This window comes from Dermacentor albipictus, chromosome 3 (genome assembly GCF_038994185.2).
Source record: "Dermacentor albipictus isolate Rhodes 1998 colony chromosome 3, USDA_Dalb.pri_finalv2, whole genome shotgun sequence".
Lineage (NCBI taxonomy): Eukaryota > Metazoa > Arthropoda > Arachnida > Ixodida > Ixodidae > Dermacentor > Dermacentor albipictus.
In genome coordinates this window covers 99,427,818-99,451,534 of record NC_091823.1, presented here as the reverse complement: position 1 = coordinate 99,451,534, position 23,717 = coordinate 99,427,818, and the positions used below count along the sequence as shown (strand labels likewise).

The window sequence follows — 23,717 nt, the reverse complement described above, 5'->3', positions numbered from 1 at the left end:
AAGCCATAGTTCATTGTTAATACGATCAAAGTTATCTCTTTTGTAACACCTAATCTGCTTGCTGATAATTTGCCTTTTGATAGGTGAAGGAACGAAGCGACTAGTTAAAACATCATGATCGGATAGACCACTAATATGAGGTATTTCAGAACATATATCTGTATTGTTCGTTAGGATCAAATCAAGAATATTAGAAGAGTGCGCAGAACACCGTGTCGGGCTTAAAATTAACTGGGTTAGTCTGAAATCGAGACAACACTGGAGGAACGCGTTGGACTCTGACTGTGTGCTATAGGTTGATTGTGTGGACCCTGCTATGTCGGGAAAATTAAAGTCACCAAAAGTGATTACATTAAGACGTGGAAACCGATGAGTAAGTTGGATAAAAATGCAATGAAATTCTGCTGTGAACCCATGAGGGAGGTCCGGTGGGCGATAAAAGACGCCAGCAATTACGTCACTTGATCTGAATTGAAAACAAGTTACTATGCATTCAAGGAAATTGATAATAACCACAGGCACCACAATATACTGTCTGTTTATTGCAAGGAGGACACCACCACCTCGGCGATTTTTTTTATAGCAACGAAATATATTAAAATCAGTTTCACAAACGGACATATTTTCATTAGGAATAGCATCGTTCAACCAAGGTTCAAATAATGCTATTACTGTTGCCGATCTTGAGTCGATTAGTGAAGATAGTGTGACATATTTAGAAATAACGCTTCTAATGTTAGTGTATAAGAAGCGACAACCGTCCTCAGTACTAATTGTACTATTTGTTAATGTTTGTGGAAGCTTAGGTGAAGTTGAAAGGTTGGCGCGGTGTCAAACTGGAGACGCAACCAGGAAACGAGCTTCGCACAATTTGCTTGAGTGTCCCATACGTACACTTCGTTGTTAATTTTTAGTTTGTTAAACACAAGACTTACACGGTCTTTTTCTTTCTTTATAGTTTTTGAGGACTGCCATAATTTACGTCTTTTATCTCGAACCGCCTCGGAATAATCACGAGAAATGCCAAAGTCAGTATCTTTCAGCCTGTGGCCATTACTAAGCACTGTTTCGATTTCTTTTTCATTGAAAAACTTCAGAATAATTGGTCGAGTGCGTTCATTTGAAAACCGTCCAAGGCGATGCGCAGGTGCGATTGAAGCTGTTGATACTCCTAGTTGGTGTTTGCCGAATTTTGTTACTATTTGCTCGGACGTTTCCCAGTCTTCCGCATCACGCGTATCTTGTATGCCGTAAAGGAGAAGATTAGAGCGTCTCGAGCGGTTTTCCGAATCGTCTATTTTGTCGAGCGTCATCGATATATCATGCTCACTGTTGCTGCAAGACTGGGGCGATACTCCTGATGCATATTTTGATACTAAATTCTGAATTTGATTTAGGATGTTTATTAGATTAACGTCTTGGCTTCAGATTGGTCTCTCTGAAGAAAATGACTCAAGTTTACCTTCAACTTCGTGTACGCGTTTGGCCAGCGATTCCAGATAATTCTTTAGTCGAATGCGTATGTGTAACCCTTTGTTGTTACAGCGTTGTACGGCACTGAATATCATGTCGAGTTTATCTTCTTGCACTTTCGTCGTGAGACCCGGATTCGTTTCACTGTCTCCACTAGCAATAACAGGTGCCAAAGATGCAGTGCTGCACACACCAAGCCGCTTCATACCGTTGGACATATCAGGGGGGCACGACACCGCAATGAGACAAGGATTGTTGCTACGGTAACATGAAGCTTCAAGGTAACTAACCTGTACGAGTGCAAACTGTGAACGCAACATTCCAATTGCGGTGGCGTGGCCCAATGTGCGGAAGAAGGGTGCGTGGTTATGTGCAGGCAGGTCAGCTGACATGGTTCCGAGTTGCTAGCCGAGAGTATGAATATCAATTACGCTTGGCGGCACGACGTCCGGTGAATACCGGCCGCTTTTTATAGAAAATGGCTCGCTACTTGAGAACTGGTTGTGGTGGCACCATCCGCTGGAATGAGGCCCAGCCAGTGGTGCCGGTGACCAGGACTGGCCAAGCGTCGCCACGAACAGGACCTGTACGAGTGCAAACTGTGCGCGCAACATTCCAACTGCGGTGGCGTGGCCTATGCACCAGGTATAGTGCGGGAAACGTCGTAGAGGTGATATGTGCGATTATCAGAAAAGGCTTGGTAGAAAACGAAGAAAAAAAATCAAGGTGAGCGAGTGTAAATGCAGAGTAGCTTTCTCTATTGGGGGCCCTGCCTTCTGTATGTATTTTCTTCTCGTTCTTTTTTAACCACATATATCACCTTTGCCAGGTGCCATACATAGTACCGGACGTACAGCCTCGACAAGAGACTGGTGCCTGTTGAAGTGACGTTCTCTCTTGTTCAGTCGTTTCTTTACTTGTTCTCACGTCTCTTATACCGCAACGAGTATGAAACAACTAGCGCATCAACAAGAAAGTAAAGAAAATATGTTGCTGCACGTGTACACGAGATACACAATGTAATATAATTTAATGCCACCCTCTTGTGGGACTAACGCCAGTCCTTTCACTTATGCCAAGCTCACAGGCAAGTTACACGAACAACGCTGTCTACACTGCCTCAACTGTGTCCGAAATATATCGATGCAGATGAGTCGATATCTGCAAGTCACGACTGTGATAAATTATTTGCGGGCTTTCCACGTTGCTAACGAATACATCACTTCTCTCGAACAGCTTCCTCTTGTTTGAGAAACTTCGGTCTCTGTGAACGCTGCCCATTATAAAGGAACTTTCGAAATGTTCGTAACACCAGCGTTCTTGAAAGGAAAGTATACAGGGTGTCCCGTGTAACTTGAGCCAAGCTTTTAAAAATAAAAGGCGCGTCGTAAGCGAATTGAACCGAACGCATATCATTCGCACTCACCTATAATAACTCGGGCAATTTTTTGTTTTCCCCAGAACTCACTCATTGATTAAGTTGAATTATCGAACAATTTTCGGTCTGTCCACCTCCACTGTGGTTCGACCTTGTATTGCACCATCTTCGGGATCGGCCCACGCATGAAAAATTGTTGGTCTGTGCGCGGACGCTATCTGCCAGATCCTAGCCACCGACAACTTCGTTGTAAAAGTTCATCAAACATCTCACTATGACTGTCCACGTTAGCAGGATCAGCATATAAGCAATGTAGAGAGACACCGTATTGCCACTTCCGAAACGTGCCATGTACGAGCTATGTATTGCAGGCGTCGCAAGGTTTGGGCGTGGGGCGCTTCTGAATATCTGTTCAGGCAAGATCGCCTAAATATATGCGACGCAGGCTCGATTCCTTCCAGCCCTGCAGAATGTTTAATTTTTTTTGTCATTGTGGCCACTGAAGATAAGCACACGGCCAGTGGCACATACCCCGGGACCCAATTGGCGTCACAGAGGTTAATTGAAGTGGACGATTGGCGCCTGCCCAGCGATCCATCTTGGTCGATGGTAGGTTCCGAAACCAGTTCCCTCAGCTTAACAGCCCGATTCTCTACCCGATATATCATGGCCTACTCAGTGACTCAAGTTAAAGGCTTGATATGGGCTACCATATACTACGCCTACTGCATGAAGTTCCCGAAGAATATCAGTCACAATAATAACTTACGAAATGACATGGTAGCTGTGTCGTAGTACTACATGAAGCTCTATCTTAATCGACATGAAACATACTGTTTGGCATGCCCGTAACAGAGCGATCAATAAATGTGCTCACAAAATAAATGCACCTAATTTTAATTTTCTCAAAGCACCACGTTAAATTACCGAACACCAAGACGACAGTATGCTCACGCATGGTGAAATAACCTACTCAAAAGAAATATACAGAAAGCAGGCATTGCTAAGCATAAAGCCCGATGGCACAGCCCATGTTCTCTGTAGTTCTCAACGAAGCTGCACTTAATGTCACCGAAAAGGGAAAGTAAGGGTCCCCAATCTCCCATTTTCACTCTTGCTTCACAGAACAATAAGAAGTCAGATAACAAAAGTACAATTTCCCCAGGAGTGCGAATAGGCAAGACGGCAACTTCGCAATGAATGCAAATTCACAAAGTGCACGGGGTTTCGGTGCCAAGCGATCACCTAGAGGCCCTGTTACAAAGAGAATTGACAAGCCAAAACTGTTCGACACAAAATTTATGGTCACGTGAGTATCACAGCCATAAAGCAAGTACATCAAACACATTTTGGTGCGAACAGGTCTCTACAGCAATTGACAGTGCTCAGAAGTGTTTACGATGGCCCCCCGGCTGCACTTAAATGCCACTGCGAACTCGGGAACGTGCTGTGCGAGTGAATCACATTCATTTTGTTGTCCTCTGCCACGTCCCGAACACGTAACGAAACACGACGATATGAAGAGAAGTTGCATGTCGCTGTACTGCTCGAGTTGCTTGAGGGCTAAAGTAATGGGTGGAGCTCGTCTGTAAGCGTCCACAAGGGCCCTGAAGCCGAACACGCTGTTCATGGATGCGTCGGAGTATTCTTCCCTACCCAATGGCCCCCGCTTCAAGCAGCTGAAGACATCAGTCGCGTTGCTGTATGCCTGGTAGGATGGGATAGAGATGGATCCCAGGGCGGTCGCCACTTCGCTTCCGAAGCCTCCGAAGTTAACAACAGAGGGTAGATTCGGGTCGAAAAACGGGAAGGCCAGTATGTACGGCATCATTTGAAAATCATTATCTCCCCAAAGCCAGAAGTATGACCACAAGTGCTGGATCGCGTCCGCCAGTTCCACCGTTTGCTGTGTCGTATTCAAGCGCACCGAATGCTGCCAGTTCACCACAAAAGAGTCGGTCATGTCCGGCATGTCGTCCCTCGCTCCACCGTCAGTTCTTCCTTCATTGTCGTACTCAATGTGGCGGAAGGCAGACTCCAACGAGCTCCAGTTCGCGACCACCGTTACGTTTTCGTTGTAGTAAGGCCAGTTGGAGAGACGATGCGAAAACGCCAGACGCACGGACAGCGCTATTTCTTTTGCGACGACGGCTGCGTTAGTCTTGAGGACGTCGCTATTGTATCTCGCGACGACTGCTTGCGAAAAGTACACGGCTCTACTGACGCAGAAAGCTCTGTGGTAGAGTTTCGCCCTGTCGGGAATCTCGCCGTAGTAGTTGAGGATGAGGCCCCTGTTCGCATAAAGGGCGGCCACCTGTACCGTGCACCACGAGACGAACAGGTGGAAATTGTCTTCGCCGTAGTACTCCCACACGCTGAGTAGTGTTTCGAGGAAAGCGAGATTATCGGACGATATTCTCAAGCCGCCAGGCAGGCTGATGTCGACTTGGCGCAGGGCTTCTATCCAGCGTGCTTCCGTGAGATTCGCACCGGATGAGTTCGCCAACCAGTCGGCAGGTTTAGGCGCCACTTCAGTCAAGTCAAAGAAAGGCACGAGGGCGTCCGTCGCCGGTGCTGCGATCTCCCACACCAACTCGTATGGCACCTCGGAGCCCACTATCGTGACGTTGTCGCCGGTAAACTGGCTCCTAATATATTCGTAGTAGGCCCGCCATACGGCCGTCTCACTTTTTAGCACGAACCACTCGCGCAGCAGGCTAAAAGATGTACCTTGACTGACGACCAGTTCGCCCACCGCCTCGCCGGTAAGTAGGGCGACGCGGAAGTTCGCGACGGCGTCCCAACCCAGCTTGAGGGAACTGTAGAGCAACGCGAACAGAGCGTCCGCCCCTCGGGACGGCTGCGGCCAGACGATGCCCGCACGAGCCAGTGCGGCTTTGACTGCGGCCAACTCGTCGCTCTTGCCACTGTACACGTTGTCGCAGCTGCGGTACACGGCGGCCGCCCGCTGTTCTTCGTTCTGTCCGGCAGCAGGGACGTCGATGGTTTTCAGCCTGGCGTCCAGGCCGTCGATGAAGCGCAGAAAGCGTATTTCCCAGACGTCCATGTTTTGGTGCCCCTGCCAGCCGTCGCAGACGAAGCGAGTGAAGTGCACGCACGGGTCCACCGATTGGTTGATGGACGAGGTGAGTTGGAGGGAGTACGCTTGGCAGGCGTGAGTCACGCAGAGCTTCGTGGCTGCGGCCGAAGGGGACAACGCGATCCTGACGATCCCGACGACCAGCACCAACGCCAGCAGGACGCAAGAGAGTATGCCGACGAAGTGTTCAGTCTTCGGTGGTGTCTGTGCGGATGAGTGGGAGGCAAAAAAAAAAAAACATTTTGTGAAAGTTTGAAAGCCTGCAAGACATGAGAGGAATTGAGCAATTTTTTTCCAATCATCGCACCAGCTAGGAAGAAGGGACACTCTAAGTGCGCAAATAGTCGAATTTTAAAGCGAAAGCTTTACTGGCCGCAAACTTGCGATTTCGCCGTGGCGGTGCTCCGTGGAGGCACATGACGTCACAACGCGCGCCTCACCGCGGATATTTCTCCCTCGCTCCCTAGCCACTACTGCGCATGCGCCACTAGGAGTATCGAGCTACAGGTGGTCCGCCGCTGCGCAGCGCAGTTTCTTTCCGGTGCCGCCGTTTGGTATGACGTCACACGCATTCCTCGTCATTGCGCTCGCCTCCGCTCGCTTCGCCAGCTGCGTCGCATGTCTGATAACATGTCGGAGGATTCAAAAGGAGAGCTCGCGTGCGCCGCAAACACAGTTGAGGAGGCAGTATGGACTGCGACAATCCTGATAAGCAGGAGGAGCCCTGGAATCGACATCGGAACGAGATGAAGAGGAAACGAATCGCGCAGGAAGCACACAAACAGCGCGCGCCGAACGACTGGCTAAACGCCACAACATAGCTAGACAACCTGGACTTGCAATCAAGATTAACCAAGGCTAACCGTGCTATTATGCCTTAGCTTTCGCTACGTATATCGATCCTGGCGTAGCCGAGCTAAGCCACTGCCAATTTTTTTTTTCATTGCGTTCGTTTCATTTTCCCTTCCATTTACTCTGCATCATCACTGGACACCAAGCGGCGCCTCCAAGATTGCTGGGATCAGGTTATGGACAAAACGAATGACAAATGTATGAAATCGTAGCATTAAAGGGCCCCTGACTGCTTTTCATGCTTCCAGGCAACTGCAGCTTCAGTAACCGTAACTTTTAGTGGGAAACGCTGACGGCTAACTCTATAGGCATGAATGCAAGCTTTCTGGTAGAAATGGGGCCTCTTGCGCAGGTCGATGTGCTGTTATTGTTTCGCACATTTAATATTTCAGTCTGATTAGCGCTAACATAAAGGACATGCGCTGTTTGTTTTTTCCCCATTACACTTGTTTGTGGGCTGCCGATCTCAATATTCCGAGTAATAACTTCGTAAAGAATGAAATACCGGGTATGAACAACTTCGGTGGTAGAACAGTGGTTGGGTATGCATGGTTGGGAATTTGGTTCGAAATTTCTTTTTGCCAAAGCGACGTCCGATGCTGGACGCCTACCGCTATCGCGCCAAAAAGGAAAGAAAGAAGAAGGGCAGGGGGAGGGTTGCCCGCGTCTGTTTCGGTGGTTTTGCCAAGGTCTGAATGAATACTCTGGAGTATACGCCCTTTGAGAAGTACTGAATATTTCTGTTCTCGTGCTGGGAAACCGCATCACAAAGAACTTAACTGTTGAGGCGATACCGCAATAACGCTAGCCTGCTTAAGAGCTGTAAATCTTAGGCAATGACTTTGAGAAAAGCGACAATGCACGAACGAATGCTAACAAGTGTAAACGAAACGTTACACTCAATAGACTTGATTTCTGTAATTGATGTTCATTAACTGCTGCAATTATTATTATTTAAATATTTAATCACTCTGGAACGGTTTAATTATCGTAGGGACACTCTAGGTATATAACGTGGCTCGTAATAAAGGTTTTATCTCCGAGCCGTAAACTCACAAACTTTTCTAATATACTGGCAGTTAGTTGCCGCTACTGAACTAGGAATGAAAAAAAAAACTTACTGGTGAAGCACCAATAATCGATCCACAGACATGGGTAAGTGCCGTGTGCTGGAGAAAACTACTAAACGCTCACACACGCACGGACTGGTCCCTCTTGTTGCTCGTTGTTTCAAGCATTATGCAAAAGTATCGAAGTGCAAGAGGTGCATGCGGAAGGCCCATGCAGGCATAGGGTGCTCATACTTCTTCGCAAATTGTGCCATGGGATGGGAGCCTTTGATCGCAATAGACACAGCCACCCCACAGCTGTAAAATTGCCTATGTATATGACAGTTTACTTGCTTATCCCCTTAATTACTCCAGTTTAGCATGGGGTACAACAAGTTGGACCAACTTAAACAAATTGTTATTTATACAGAAAAGAAAGTGACGAGCACACTGACCAGGTATTTGTTAAATAAATGTTCCCAAAATTAGTGAGATATACAAAACCAGACTGACATTGTTTTCGAATTTTTTGCCGAAGTTATTCTGAAGGAAACTGATTCAAATATGGACGGAAGCTTTTTGTACCAAACGTTATTTGACGAAAGCTCCCTCAAAGATTTGACAGCTTCGATATGTTGAATCGTGACAATCATAATTAAGCTCAAAAGTGATAGATTTACAACTTTTGCGATGAACTGTTATAGGTACTTTGTTTAAAGCTAAATCTTAGGAAGCTCCTCTAAGCTTGTTAATAGTAGGGAATATTGTTCACGCCACCTAATCCATAGGCGTTCAGGCTGTGTCCATACACGAATACTAGCGTCAAATAACCAGCCATTAACATTCTAAATTGTATATTGCACAGATATAACATAACGTGGCCTTGTCAGATCGAAGTGGGCTTTGAGGCAAGTAAGCAGCCATTTTGAACAGTAAGTAAACTAATGTCTAGGAAGTGTACAGGTGGAAAAGCGGGATCATATATATATATATATATATATATATATATATATATATATATATATATATATATATATTTCTCAATTGCGTTCAGCGACGTGCTTTGCTGAATTTTTCTGGCAACATCTGGCTGCGACCTAATTGTTTAGAAGAAAAATTATTTAATGTATGGCGGAGACTTCTGTTGATCAACAGTAGACAAACGAAGAAAAACTCGGCACGAAGCCTCCGGTCCGAGGTTACCACTTTTCGTCCACAGTCTATCAATCCCTCTGTAAGAAATTACTAAAAGTGTAAGTGTTACTTTAGGTGGAGGTATTAATTTAAGAAGTTACGCGGGAAACAGGGTAGCTGGTGCTTACATGGCTTCTGCGGGTGACCGTGCTAGTCGGTGCCATTGTGGATGGGCTTCTACGGTCGTAAAGCGGGAAGGTAGAATTCCCAGTGCTTGGAGACCGACCTGGTGGTACTGGCTCTTTCGTGGTAGCCGATCCTAAGTTGGAAGGCCCGATGGCACTGGAGGATCTCTTTTTGGGGAGAGGGAGAACGTTTGCAACGTCGCTTCCTTGGGCTGTTTGGTCGTGTCCAGGTACTGCAGCTGCTGTTGTGCCGGCAGCCGCAGATGCCAAAGTGCCCGTCGGCAGGGCACCGCCGTGGTCGGTATCTTCGACTGCGGTTGTGAGGCGGCCGCCGGTGCCTCCTGTCAGTGAACGCAGATCGCGGGGCACCTTTCAGAAAATGCGTTCTTGCGCCAGCAACCGCGACTCGAAGTGAAACTCGAGAAACGCCTGACGATGGGCGCAGATATGGACAGCGGGATGCGCTGCAGTCAATCGCCGAAGTGGTGCTCGGCAAATTCTGGCTTTCTGTGAAACCATATATTCGTTCATGGGGCGCGTACTCGCTCTCCGATTATTTCAAAACGTAAACATCGCGGAGTTAAAAGAAAGAAAAAACGAACTGTGACAGTGTTGGACAAGGCACACCTGCATTCATAAACTGGCTTAAATTCAACGCAATTTTTCGAATCTATCGAGAAAGGACCAAGCCGCTCCTCAGATGCAGTGGGAATATTGCATGCTAATAACGGTGGGCAGAAATTTATACGGAGAAATTCTCCGCAAAACGCGTCACTACTCGAGAGCCATGCAAATTAACTGACAAATAAAAGTCGAATTTCACTGTAGAATGCACTGACTAGCCTTACTGAGAAATGAATTGTATTCTGGGGTTTTAAGTGCCAGAACCACATTTCGATTATGAGGCACGCCGTAGTGGTGGACTCTACATTTATTCTGACCACCGGGATATCTTTAACGTGCCCCCAATATACGGGACACGGGCGTTCTTCCATTTCGCCCCTATCGTAATGTGGCCACGGTGGTCTTGATTTGATCCCGCGACCATCATTGATAATCGATGACGGTGACTACTGGATTGACGCTATCGTCTATTTTTTTGGAGTTGAAGTTGTGTGTCTAGTGCAGAAACACTTACTGAAACGAAAACTAGACAAGTTACGTCATGAGGACTGAAAGGACCAGCAGGTATATAACGGCCTTGCAGACTTGCTTCTACAACAAATCGTATGGAAACCACGAAGGGGGCAATTATGAGCAGGAAACGATGTTAGAGAGCTCAAAATGACAGTATACTTGGTGACAACCAAAACATTACACAAGCTCCACCCACAAAACACAGAGAACATTCTCTATACCTCTAGCCTATCCGGCTAGAATCCACCAATAGCTTGACACTTTACTCTGCTAATGTAGATATTAGGCTAGTTGGAAAATAAAAGCTAGGTGTTTCAAGCTGGAATATTACCTTTGCCTGGACAGTGATATCAGGATCATCCATGAAATCTGCCCAGACCTTTAGGTTTAATTTTGAAATCAGTAACAAAAATGGCTGTGGCTTAGGTAAGGTTAAGCCCAGGATGCGAAGCATACTAGCCTTTATTTTAGTTGTTGAACCACTGTTTAGCCTGGTGAACTGCTGTTGCTTGGCTATATTTGGTTCGGCTAGACGAAGAAACAACTCATGCATTACTGCTTCGCCTTCAAGAGTGGAACGCGGCAGCGTTCCCGTCGACCCGCCAAGGGGTGTAAGACAATGGGCTACAGGGCAGCGACTACGCGCTCCGCACTGGACGCGGTGAGCGTCGAGCAAAGCAGCGTTCGGCGCGGCAACGAAATGTGCGCCTGAGCAAGAGACGCACGCCTTAGAAACAGCTCGTTTCTAAGGCAACACCGCATTCACTAGAGGCGCTTTTGTACCGCTTTGAAGCATCGTACTCGTGGCTCAGTGGTAGCGTCTCCGTCCCACACTCCGGAGATAGTGATCTAGGGAAAGGAAGGACGCTTGGTTCTGCAACCCGTCAGGGAGCACGGCGAAGCGTCATCAGGGGAGAGGGAATGGGTAGTGAAAGATGATAGAGAAAGAGGGAGGATGTGGCCTAATAGACTCCACTATACGCGACAGGTGGCAGTCCTCAGTAAAGTTGCCAGCGTTGTAGCGGGCGCTTATAGGGTGTCTATTCCCGTGGAACCACACTCCGGAGACCCTGGTTCGATTCCCACCCAGCCCGTCTTGCAAGAGTTGAGCCAAAGCCACTTCTCCTCTGTCGTGACGTCACGGTGTCACGTGGTTTCAAGGCGACACCGCCGCGCCTGAGGAGCTGGGTTGAGCTCTCGTAATATGCTTCGCATAAAACATCGGTCTGTACGGAGAAAGCAGCTCTTCCTCAAACGTGAAACCGCTTGAGGTCAGGTAAATGAGCAAGCCTAATTAAGTGGCGCATTTAAGGGTCATCTTGAAGAGCAGTTCAAACTCGTTGAAGTCGAGTTTCTTCGCCGCTGGTCTACGCGGTATCTAACAATTTCCCGAGGCAAATCTCTATGAGTCAGAATGATGCTCAAATTTTGTTTGCCTGAGTTTAGACTTGGTATTTGCATGTGCCCCGGTTGTCATTCATGAATTCTAGACTGGCAGTAATGCTTTTGCATGGACGCTTTAATGATGTTCTCTTGTTGTGTGTGGCAAAGTCAGTGTCAAAGAGAGACCATTTACTATAGAATTTGTTGATCTGTTTTGTATATATCAAGCATGATGTATTACATGCGCTATACCTTTTATTGTACATAACGTTCACATCCCAGTTGTAAGTGTGCCTACGGGTGAATAAATTCCCTTGGTAACTTATGAAAATGGTATTTGAGTTGGACAGTGAACATATAACCTCATAGTTCTTAGGTTATCACCGGCTATACAAGACCCGAAGCTCAGTTACCGTTACGTATTACGAAATTTATTTTTCGGGAGAGTATCATGTCTTTTTTTTCGTCCATTACGCTAGAACTGACAGCCGGAAAAAAAAAATTCGGATAAAGGATGCTTAGAAGCTCAGTAACATGATACACGTACGTCCCACAGAAATGTTGCATTCCATACCTGTCGTAACAGGGCGAGGAATCGGCTGCAGCTTGCGGGGAATCTTCTCGGCGGAAGGAGGAGAAGGAGACCCGCTGCTCTGGCCAAGTGGCGCCGCGCGGTGGCGAGCCCTGCCGGGCGAAAGCCTCGCATTGGGTTCCTGCCTGATCCGGGCGTTCTCGAAGTTGGTACTGGGCAGCGGCGAAGTTCGGCTGGGACTGGCGCTGGCACTTCTGCTGGGACTTCTGCGGCGAGGTGAATGCTTGTGGGATCTGGCTGGCGAAGGGTTTGCAGCGGGACTTCGGGGTCCGCGCTGGAGCCTGCGTTTGGGCGAGAGCGACGCATTCCGGCCATCGGTCCCGCCTTCCGCCTCGCCGAGTGGTCGTCCAGCAGTCGGCGGCTGCTGCGCTGCTGTGGGTGACGGCGGCGAGGGAGTGGCGTCGTTCGGTTGCTCCATGCTAAGTCGATGCCGCGAAAGCCAGTAAAAGCGGTAGATATGGGCGTGTTCAGAAGCGGAACGATCCAGAAACGGCCTGCACAGGGGCTTGTCGAATTCGTCTCGGAACGCGCTATGAGCGTGCCTCGCGGGCGCGTGTAGCTCGAGTGCGAGAAAAAGCAGCTGCTGCCGGTGCCGCTGGTATCTTCCTCCAGATTGGATTGGATTGTAAAACTTTATTTGTCCAACAGATGTAGGGAAGGCTTTAAGTCTTCCCACCTAGACGACGGCCAGGAGTCCTTGGACCCTAGCGGCGATTTCGGCCAGTTGGACGGTCTTCAGTTGAATCTCCGGATCGGAGCTGAGTAATAAGGTCTCCCATTGTTCTAAAGACGTTATTCTTCCCTCAGAGGGAGCCTGTGGGCATTCCCACAGAATGTGTTTAAGATTAGCCCTGGCTTTACATAGCTTACACTGGCTAGAGTACTGACCCGGGTAGTAGAGGCTGCACGACACCGGGCTTGGAAACGAGTTGGTTTGCAGGCGACGCCAAGTGGAGGCCTGGCTCTTGTTTAAGGATGCATCAGCCGGAATCTTCCTCCAGAAACGGAATTTATCGAGCAAGGAGGACACCTCGAAAAGTTTCAGTTTCAGTTTCTGTTTCAGATTTTAATTCTTTGAGTACAACGAATGGCTAGGAGACAATATACAGGCGAGGATCCCAAAGTCAAAGACTGCAACAGGACCCTCGGTTAATAATAACAATAGAGATATGCATTAAAGAATATTAATCATATTATAATAAATTATTAAATGTATTAAAATATTAAAGTGCGCGGTATTGCACAGAAATACTAAACACGTAATCCAATTCTGCGCAGAAAATATATGTACTAACCACGGAGAAAGCAGGGGGCGAATTCACAAATGTTTTCATTCGTAAGTGTTCTTTGCCATCGGCCGGCCACCTGTGCGAATAATATGTGCACTCGGGAACGATTCTAGCGTAAAGGGAGCTTCGTAAATACGAGCTAAAAAGCCGCAGTAGTCGAGCCTCGGTAGGGCAGGTATCAGTGCGCCGTCACTGCATCTGAATGATTTAACGGAGTCAAATTAGTCAATTTCGGAGGTGCTTCGTTCGGGCTCGCACGCACTAACGGCGTTGGCACTCGTGACGGCTTGGTGTTTATTGATTGCGGCTAGTGCCTGGCGTGGCAACCTAGCTTATGCGTCACGTGATAGTCTGTATTGTTTTGCGGTGGCATGCCAATGTCAGCGCATGGACATTGGTGCTCGTGAGGGAAATTTTCCGAAATAAACTCAGTTGCAATTAGGCGTCTTTCCTGTATGGGCTCTTTCTTTCCACACCACCTCTGCGCTCTGCTGTCAAAGAATAATAATCTAGAATTCATTTAATGTGCTCAGGAACAACACTGAGGCCTGAGTGCTGGTGCACGGAAAAACAAACACAAGAAAGGAAGAATTGTAAAACAACTACAACAGCAGTTGCGGAATAAGAAAATAAATGAGATCACAAATATTAAAAAAGAACAGCAACTGAATAAACAGCTACCTAATAAGAATCTTGAATAAACTGCACATAATCGAGGGATAGAGTGCACACATTGAAGGAGAGGCAAAGTACGTGACGAAGATACGAGACGAGCGGAGTACGGTCCGAGAGAAAATTGCGAAGCTCCCATCAGAAAGAAGACAACACGGAGAGAATGAGAGTTGTGATGATGATGATGACGACGACGACGACGTCGAGGACGACGACGACGAAGATGACGACGACGACGACGATGAAGCCTCAGTTAATGACTCTTGGCCAATCCCCGCGAGTGGGTAAGCTCCAAACTCATCAAGGACATCATCATCATCATAATAGCACAAGCCTACTATGGGGGATAGGCCACGCATCGGGTGGTATGGATGGATGGATCAATAACTTTTTTGAGGTCCGTCGGTGCACACGAGTAGTGCGCAGCAGACCGCTCCCACGTCGGGACAGAGATGCCATGCCCCTCTGCCGCGTCGCGGGCCCGATGGAAAGCCCAGAGCTGTGCTTCAAGGTCCGAGCTGCGTAGAGCTCGGTCCCACTCTTCCTTGGTGGTCCTGGCCCCCGGCGCCAGGGAGCAACCTCAGAGCATGTGGGCAAGGCTAGCTATATCCTTACAGTAGCGACACGCATTTTGAGGGTGCGCGTCCGAAAAGATTTTGCGCAGGAAGGCCGGGCATGGGTAGTTGCCCCTCTGAAGCCGCCTATACTTGACTTCTTGTGCTTTATTGCGTGCTTTGTGCGGTTGCGGCATGGTTCTCTTGACTAACTTATAATGCTAGGCGACATCGTTGTAAGTGACGAGCAGTGACCAAGTAGTTTCTGTGCAAGTAAAGAATAAGTGTTGAAATACGGCAAATGGGGGGGGGGGGGGGGGTGCGGGCAGCCTTGTAATGATGCTTCCAATTGGCGGTCAAGAGACCATTGTCAGTACCAGGAATAACTTAGACGCATAAAATCTGCAGAGTTTGCTAATGTGAGGTCTTTTTTATCTTCGGTCAATAGAAAACTTCCTATATCTGGATACAGTGATGTGCGCTGGTACCGGCAGCACACATATCATCGGTCCTGTTAAAGAAGCTCGTGCTAAAGAATCGGCTATTTAATTAATGTGAAGGTCTCGGTGGCCTGGGACGCATAATAAATTACCTACACTTAAATCGGGTGATGCTAATGTATAAAACGTGCTCAAAGCTGTCGACTTTGTAGACGCATTAAGCGCGCTGCATTCAGAAAGAAAACCTACGACGATAACAACTTTTGTAGTATGGAGGGGTAATTTCTGCAAGGCAAGAACTATTGCCAGAGGTTCGGCCTGAAAAGCTGATGTGTAATCTGGTAGGTCAAGAGAAAAAGACCAATCGAGAGATGGTGAGTAGATTCCCACGCCTGCCTTCTTTTCACACGAAGAAGCATCAGGCTCTATTACATTAATTGGGAAACAGGCCAAACAGTCTTGTAAAGGGTCATTCAAATATGCTGGGGGCAGCAATTTCGCATTATTTTGAAAAATGTCTGCAAATTGAATTTTGAGAGACGCTGTGGACCTATCAAGCGGAGTGATTTCCTTAAGGTGAACATTTAAAGGTGCTAATTGTTTTTACGCAAATACAACCTGTGCCGTATGGTACAGTGACCACGTGTTCTCAAAAAATGAACTTGGTTCACTTCTAAATGCATACTGCCCACATCCGAGAGGAGGTGCTCGTCGAAGTCCGTGTCTTCACGCGTTGTCACGTTGTACTCTGGGGGACGCGAGCCAAGAAAACTAATGGAAGAAGAGAAAATAAATATGCTAAGCTAATCGATTCTGTTCTGTTTTGGCGAAGTCCACCACCCTCACGTCATGTCTGTGGTTCAGCACGTGTTGAAACAAGCACGTCGAAGGCGTGACATGTAATGATTTGCGGTACGCGCAGACGCGACACAAAACACAGAAACACGTTCAACGGATTGTCAAGATAAACTATCTAAAAAAGAAAATACGAAGCGGGAAATGAGCGAGAGCAAGTAAAAGAACGAAAGTACAAGAAAAAAACGTCATTTCAGCCAGCAGCACACAGTTTCTTGTGTAGACAAAACGCCCGGTACACTGCGGGAAACGTCGTAGCGGTGACATGTGCAATTAGCAGAAAAGGCTTCGTTGAAAACGAACAGCAGAAATCCAGGGGAATGTGTGTTAATCTATTATTATTATTTTTTTATATAGAGGGTCTGCTTCTGTCTTTATCTTCATATACGCTTATACACTTTGGGATCCGTGCGAAGTCCACAGGTGCGGACATCGAAATCACTTGGACAGTGCGCTCAAAACAGCTATCGCCGCAAAGAATGTCATCCCAATTGTGTTACTCATCTGGCTATGCGATCGCAGCTGGCTCAGAGTGTGTATTCTTTCATTTTCCCATGAACAACTTTTTGGCGATGCCCAAAATAAACGTTCTCGTCCGCGGCGGTGTGTCTCAATGTGGCCTCCGATGTTTCAAACATCACTCGCAGCGCGTACATAGACAGGGACCAAAAAAACGACGAAGATAAGCGCTGTCTTCTCCGATTCCGCCGATCTCGGGTCCCGCGTAGGCCACACGAAACCCCGCATGAAAACCAAGCGCCCAACCTCAGCGATATCGCACTGGATAGCGCGTCTCGACCCGACTGCGCATCACCTAAGCGGCATGACTTTGAATTCCGGTAATTGGCAAAGATCTGTTTGTGTTCGTCCTATGGCCAGGGCGCAGCTCAGCATCAAAATATAGACTGACGACAATGACGACTTGATGATCGTCGATTACTGATGGAGGCAGGTAAGAATTTGAACGTTGGAAATCAAAAAGTAAACTTTTGGTATGGAAAAAAAACAACAATCAGAAGAAACCCGTTTATGCAAAAAAATGTAATAATAGATAATAAATAAAAGAAAGCAATGGTGGGTAAGAAGGCCGATCAGTCTAACATGATAATCGATTGGTTTCAATTAGATTATTTTGGATTGCCAAGCAAACATTTCTGTGACTGAACCCTATAATGTAGGCTCCAAAGGATAGGATCACAGGCACTGATTAATTTAGGCCAATATTGCCAAGCGGGATTTCGAGTATCGTTTTGTTATAACAGAAAAACGCCTGCAAAACAACAAGAAATCGTCTATTGTCTCCGCTTCGCCACAGAATGAGCCTAATCATGAGGGGACCAGACCGGACCTCTGTAGGGAGAAGTTGAACGTAGCTATACGGCAGAGTCGCGTCGTGATAGACACTAGAAGTGCGCGTGTTTGGTAAAATATCTGTGCCTAGGGTATAGAAGATGTCGGCAATCCACAGAGTTGGTAATTGCGGAGCGTGATACTGCCTGCCCCCTCGCCCCCTTGCCCCCCCCCTGCCCCCCCCCCCCATACACCTAATTTAACCACTCGTTTCATGGGTAATCCCCCATTGTGGGTATGTGCCACAGCCACTCAGGAACAACAGCAACAACAACAACAATGGATGGAGGATGGCTGCACTCTTGCTGTCGTTTATCTGCAGTAACCAGTAAACTGAAATTTTCGCGCCCCTCTGAATTAAAACTTATGAATGGCTAGCGCACCCAACTTCTGGGATCGTCTCGTAGTTCGTAGAGTGACCAGACACGTGGGCACAAAAACAGCAGGAAAAATTGGGTTGTCTGGGCTTTAAAAAGGTCAACATAAGACACCATGTGGTATGGTATGGTATTCCTTATGCGATGGCGCACACCCACTGTGGGGGATTGGCCAAGATTTGGATGAAATTAGGCTATCTTTATTAAAAACTAAAAATGGTAAAGCTAACTGGAGGAAATGAGCAGAAATAAAATGTTCAAGAATTCAAGACAATCTCTTCGTAGCAATTATAAAATCCTCCACGGTTGAGCAGTAGCAGTACGCTATCTCTTTCTTTAGACTTGCGTTTGCGCTCATATACGTTACACTAGACTCAAGGGACCCAAAAGCAAACATCCTGCATATTGCTTGCGTATGGCTTACGTGTTAAGTCCTGTACGCAGGCTAAATGTTATGGCAACATCTGCGATAGCTGTGTGATCTATTTCAGGTTATTAAAACATATCTGAGCTTCACGTAACTGCAAGAGAAGCGATCCCCTTCACGGTTGTTGCGCTGAACAACACCGGAGACCTGCGCTGAAGCTGGTCATACTCACTGCGGTGTCATTACGGTCAGCTCAGCCCCACTTCATCCCATAGAAACAATACAGCAGATGAGCGCTAGATTTTGCCGAAGCTGTATTGTATACACCCATAAGTGGCCCTTGTTCCTCGTAGTCTGTTGTCGCAGGTCGCACACCCGTAACATTTCATGCTCCGCACAATAAAATTTTCATGATCAACCATCTCATTATGAAAGGCGAAGGTAAGGGGATAAGCATATGAGCAATGCAGCAATGCGTCGTAGTTCCGCCTCCGAAACGTGCCACGTACGAGCTGTGCACTGAAGCCGTTGGAAGGTCTGCACGTAGCGCGTGAATGAATGCGTGTTCAGGCAACATCGCCTGAATATATACGATGGAGGCGCGATTACTTCCAGCATTGCAGAATGTATAAATTTAATATTGGTCACTGTGGTCACTGAAGATAGGCACATAGCCCGTGGTACATACACAGTGACCAAAGTTGGCGTTAAAGCGGTTGATTGGAGATCGACACATACTCAGTGACCCTTGTTAGCGCGACGGTTGATTTCAAAACCGGTTCTTTCAGCATAGCAGCCCGATTCTTTACCCAATATACACCTCAGTGACTGCTCAGCGGCTGCTCAGTGACTCAAATTCAGAGTTAAAGGCTAGATACGGATAAACAAACTGCACCAACTGGATGTGCTCCCAAAGAATGCTAGTCGCATTAATAACGTACGAAATAACACGGTAGCTGTGCCGTAGTACCACAGGGAACTCCATCTTAATCGACATGAACCATATTGTTGGGCGTGCCCGTTTTTGCCCTTAACAGAGCCTTGAATAAATGAGCTCAGAAAATAGTTGTAATCTTTCCTTTTTTTGCCGCACCACACAGTGGGTGAAGAAAAATAAATACGCTTACGCATATAAAAAAGGCGAAGATAACAGATTAATTTACTCAACACGAAGACGAGAGCTTGCTCACGCACGGCGAAATAATCTAATCAACACAACTACAGAGAAAGCAGGCATAGCCAAGCATAAAGGCCGATGGTATAGCACGTGTCAGCTTTTTCTCAACGAATATCTGCGTTGATGTCACTGAAAAAGGAAAGCAACCATCCATAATCTCCCATTCTCCTCCGCACGTTCCCAAGCGATCACATAGAGGTCCTGTTACCAAGAGAAAATTGAGAAGCCTAAACTGATCGAGACAAAACTTATCAGGTGAGTATCACTGCAATAAAGCAAGTACATCGAAAACATTTTTGTGCCAACAGTTCTTTAGAGCAGTTGACAGTGCTCAGTTGTGCTTACGATGGCCTCCTGGCTGCACTTAAAAGGTTCGTGCAAACTCGGGAACGTGCTGGGCGAGCAATTCACATTCATTTGGCTGTCCTCCGCCACGTCCGGGTCACATAAGAAAACACGACGACATGACGACACGACGACGCGATGATTGCTTGCGAAAAGAAGACGGCCCTGCTGAGGCAGAAGGCTTTGTAGTACAGTGTCGCCCTGTTGGGAATCTCTCTGTAGTAGTTGAGAATCAGGCCCCTGTTCGCATAAAGGGCGGCCAACTGTACCGTGCACCACGAGACGAACAGGTGGAAATTGTCTTCGCCATAGTACTCCCACAGGTCGAATAGCGCTTCGAGGAAGGCGCGGTTATCGGCCGATATTCGCAAGCCTCCAGGCAGGGTGATGTCGACTCGGCGCAGGGCTTCTGTCCAGGGCGCTTCCATGTGATTCGCACCGTATGAGTTCGCCAACCAGTCGGCATGCTGAGGCGCCGCTTCGGACGAGCCAAAGAAAGGCGTGAGGGCTTTCGTCGCCGTTGCTGCGATCTCCCACACGGACTCGTACGACACCTCGCCGTCAACTGTCGTGCCGCTGTCACCGGTAAACTGCCGCCTAATATATTCGTAGTAGTCCCGCTGCACGGCCGTCGCTTTTTCTTGCGCGAACCGCTCGCGCAGCAGGCCAAGAGATGTGCCTTGGCTGATGACCAGTTCGTCCTCCGCCGCGCCGGAACTTGGGGCAACGCGGAAGTTCGCGACGGCGTCCCAGCCCAGCTTGAAGGAACTGTAGAGCAACGCGAACAGAGCGTCCGCTCCTCGGGACTGCTGCGGCCAGACGATGCCTGCAAGTGCCAGCGCGGCTTTGACTGCGGCCAACTCGTCGCTTTTGCCACTGTACACGTTGTCGCAGCTGCAGTACACGGCGGCCGCCCGCTGTTCTTCGTTCTGTCCGGCAGCAGGGACGTCGATGGTTTTCAGCCTGGCATCCAGGCGGTTGATGAAGTGCAGAAAGTGCCTTTCCCAGACGTCCAGGTTATGGTGCCCCTGCCAGCCGTCGCAGACGAAGCGAGTGAAGTGGACGCACGGGTCCACCGATCGGTTGATGGACGAGACGAGTTGGAGGGAGTACGCTTGGCAGGCGTGCGTCACGCAGAGCTTGGAGGTTGCGGGCGACGAGAATAACGCTATCTTGACGAACCCGACGACCAGCACGAACGCCAGCAGGACGGAAGAGAGTATGCCGACGAAGAATTCCGGCTTCATCCGTGTCTGTGTGGATAAGTGGGAGGGAGAAAAAAGAACGATATTTTTGAAGATTAGAAGCCCTGCCAAAAATGATAGGAATTGAGAATTTTCTTTCCGACCAAGGCATAAGCTGGTAATTAAGCACGGGCAATTATCATTGCTCAAAGAGTCGTATATAAACGAGATAGCGTTAAGGATCTCGTGTCGCAGAAAAGCCGGTGTCGTCGGCGTTGGCCGTGAGCGACAAAACCCAGAGGGCACTTCATAAATAAAAAAAGAAACTTGCAAGAGGGGCCATGAATCGAACCAGCGTCTCCGGTGTGTGAGACGCAGACGCTACCACTCAGCAACGGGTTCATTTCTTTTCTTTAATGCTCAGCCACAGGTTCGATGGTTCAATGTAGGACAAAAGCGCCTCTAGTGAATGCGGTGTTGCCTTAGAATCCTGTTGTAAGGAATTGCTAAAAGTACAAGTATCACTTTTGGTGTAGGTAGTAATGTAAGAAACTACGTGGGGAATCAGGGCAGCTGGTGCTTACATGGTTTCTGCGGGTGACCGTGCTAGTCAGAGGGGTTCTAGGCTCGTAGAACGGAAAGGTAGAATTCCCAATGCTTGGACTCCAACCTGGCGGTACTTTCTCTTTCGTGGTAGCCCATCCTAAGTGAAAAGGCCGGATCGCACGGGTGAATTTCTTTTGGAGGAGAGAGGGAACGTTTGTCGCGTTCCTTCCTTGGGCTGCTTGGTCGTGTCCAGATACTGTTGCCGCTATTGCGCCTGCAGCCACAGTTCCCAAGGTTCCCGCCGGCAGGGCACCTCCGTGGTCGGTGGCTTGGACTGCGGTCGCCGCGTTGCGGTCGATCGGCGCACTTGTAAGGCGGTCGACGGTGCCTGCGGTCAGGTAACGCAGATCGCGGGGCCCCCTTCAGAAAATGTGTTCTTGCGTTAACAACCGCTAGTCGAAGCGAAACACGAGAAACGCCTGACGATGTACACAGATATGGATAGCGGGATGCGCTGTAGCGAATCGCCGAAGTGGTGCTCTTCAAATTCTGGCTTTCTGTGAAACCTTATATTCGCTCATCGGGCGCTTATTCGTTCATCGGCCGTGTTCATCGGGATATGTTTAAACTCAACGCTGTTTGTCGAATTTATCGAGAAAAGACCAAGCCACCCCTCAGATGAACTGGGAACAGTGCATTTTAATAACGATGGGCAGATATTTATACTGGGTAATTCCCCGCAGAAAGCGTCACTTCTCAGGAGCGATTTAAATGAACTGACAATTCTAAGCTAAATTTCGCTGTAGAATGCACTGACTAGACTTACTGAGAAATGAATAGTATTCTGGTGTCTTAAGAGGAAGCTTTAGCTCGGGCCCAACTCCGACGCGGCCTATTCAAATATATGTAAAACGCAAACACGTTTTCCTGAGATAACCTCTGGACCGATTTAATGAAGCATGTTACATTTGAGAGAGAAAGGTAAGCTCTGGTGACTGTTGGAAGCGGAATTTAGATTTATAGCCTGAATTTTGTCAAAAAGACTTTCAAAACTTCAACCGTTTGAAAAAAATAGAAGCACGATGTTTACAAATTCATAGCTCTGCATCAACAATAGATATCGCGATTCTGTAAACGGGATCCATTGGAACATTCAATGGTGGTAGCTTTTATATGTCATATTACATCGTGCGTGAATATGTTACGTTGGTTACAAGGGTTCTGCGAAAGGTATATTTCCAAGTTACTAAATTTTTATATATTCATGTGTAACATATAAATTTTGTCCGCTTTAGATGTGATATTAGATGCAATTCACCGAATTGTATTACCATTTTTGTTGTTGAGTTACATAGTTGTAAACTTGATAGTTTTGTTTTCTGAAAATTTTCGATTTTCGCCAATTTTTAATAAACAGTTAACAATCTAACTCAAAAATTTGAAACCAGTGGTCACTAGAATGTAAGCTTTTCTTTTCAATGCAAGAAACTTCGTCAAATTTGGTGCAGTGGTTGCCGAGAAAAACGAATTCTCCTTTTACATGTACTTAAATAGGCGCAACCGAGCTAGAGGTTCCTCTGAAGTGTCAAAAGCCCATTTTGATTATGAGGCCCGCCGCAGTTCAGGAATCTGGATTGATTCTGACCACGGGGGTATATTTAATGTGCCTCGAGTAGACGGGACACGGACATCCTTGCATTTCGCCCACATCGTAAGGTGGCCGCGGTGGCCTGGATTTGACCCCGCGACCATCATTGAGAATCGATGACACTGAATATTGGATTGACGCTGTGGTATATTCTCTGGAGTTGAAGTTATGTGGCTGGTGGAGGAACGATTTCTAAAACGAGAAGTAGACAAGTTCTGTCATGGTGACTGAAAGGACCGGCAGATGGTACATTATGACACTGTAGTCTTGCTTCTAAAAGAAAGCGTATGGAGAGCACGAGCGCCCATATAGGGACGCAGTTATGAGCAGGGAACCCAATGCTAGAGAGCGTAAAGGGAAAGTGTAGTCGGAGACGACAAAAAAAAAATTGGCACTGGCTTAGCTCAGCTATGCCAGGATATACGTAGCTTAAAGGTACGGTTATGCTTGGTTAATCTCTTGCCTTGCTTGCTAACGTTAGCTTATCTGGCTGTGGCCTTAATTGGCCAACATCAACCGTCTTTCCCGCGCATTTATACGCACGGTGCGCCCTCCTCGCGCATGCGCACTGCCGCGCGGCGCCGGAATCGTAAATGCAGCAGCGGGTGCACACGGCGCCGGCGCGTCTGC

General features: G+C 47.6%; 2 protein-coding genes across 3 annotated transcripts in view; both read right to left on the bottom strand.

Moving 5' to 3' along the window:
* Nucleotides 1-3,732: 3,732 nt before the first annotated feature.
* On the bottom strand, nucleotides 3,733-12,818 carry LOC135901315 (membrane metallo-endopeptidase-like 1). Its single transcript, XM_065431060.1, has 3 exons — nucleotides 12,266-12,818; nucleotides 9,175-9,512; nucleotides 3,733-6,155 (listed from the first exon to the last, which is right to left on the bottom strand). Exons 1-3 carry the CDS (start codon nucleotides 12,699-12,701, stop codon nucleotides 4,218-4,220), a joined length of 2,712 nt encoding a protein of 903 aa, XP_065287132.1. The 5' UTR covers nucleotides 12,702-12,818; the 3' UTR covers nucleotides 3,733-4,217.
* Nucleotides 12,819-19,230: 6,412 nt separating this feature from the next.
* LOC135901368 (uncharacterized) overlaps nucleotides 19,231-23,717 on the bottom strand; it is a 134,226-nt gene continuing 129,739 nt past the window's right edge. The window contains exons 3-4 of one of the 2 annotated variants that reach the window (XM_070535811.1): nucleotides 21,478-21,827; nucleotides 19,231-20,962 (exon numbers count right to left, since the gene is read on the bottom strand). In XM_070535811.1, coding sequence (XP_070391912.1) covers nucleotides 19,778-20,962; nucleotides 21,478-21,827 — 1,535 coding nt within the window. In that variant the 3' untranslated portion in view covers nucleotides 19,231-19,777. The remainder of the gene's footprint in view (nucleotides 20,963-21,477; nucleotides 21,828-23,717) is intronic. The other variant, XM_065431128.1, reaches the window with a different exon arrangement.

Coding starts and splice junctions, on each gene's coding strand:
- LOC135901315 (XM_065431060.1), bottom strand. CDS start 12,701: ATGGAGCAACCGAACGACGCCACTCCCTCGCCGCCGTCACCCACAGCA. Junction 9,513..12,265: donor TCCTCGCCCTGTTACGACAG/GTATGGAATGCA, acceptor GTTCACTGACAG/GAGGCACCGGCGGCCGCCTC. Junction 6,156..9,174: donor CGGTCACCCGCAGAAGCCAT/GTAAGCACCAGC, acceptor TCATCCGCACAG/ACACCACCGAAGACTGAACA.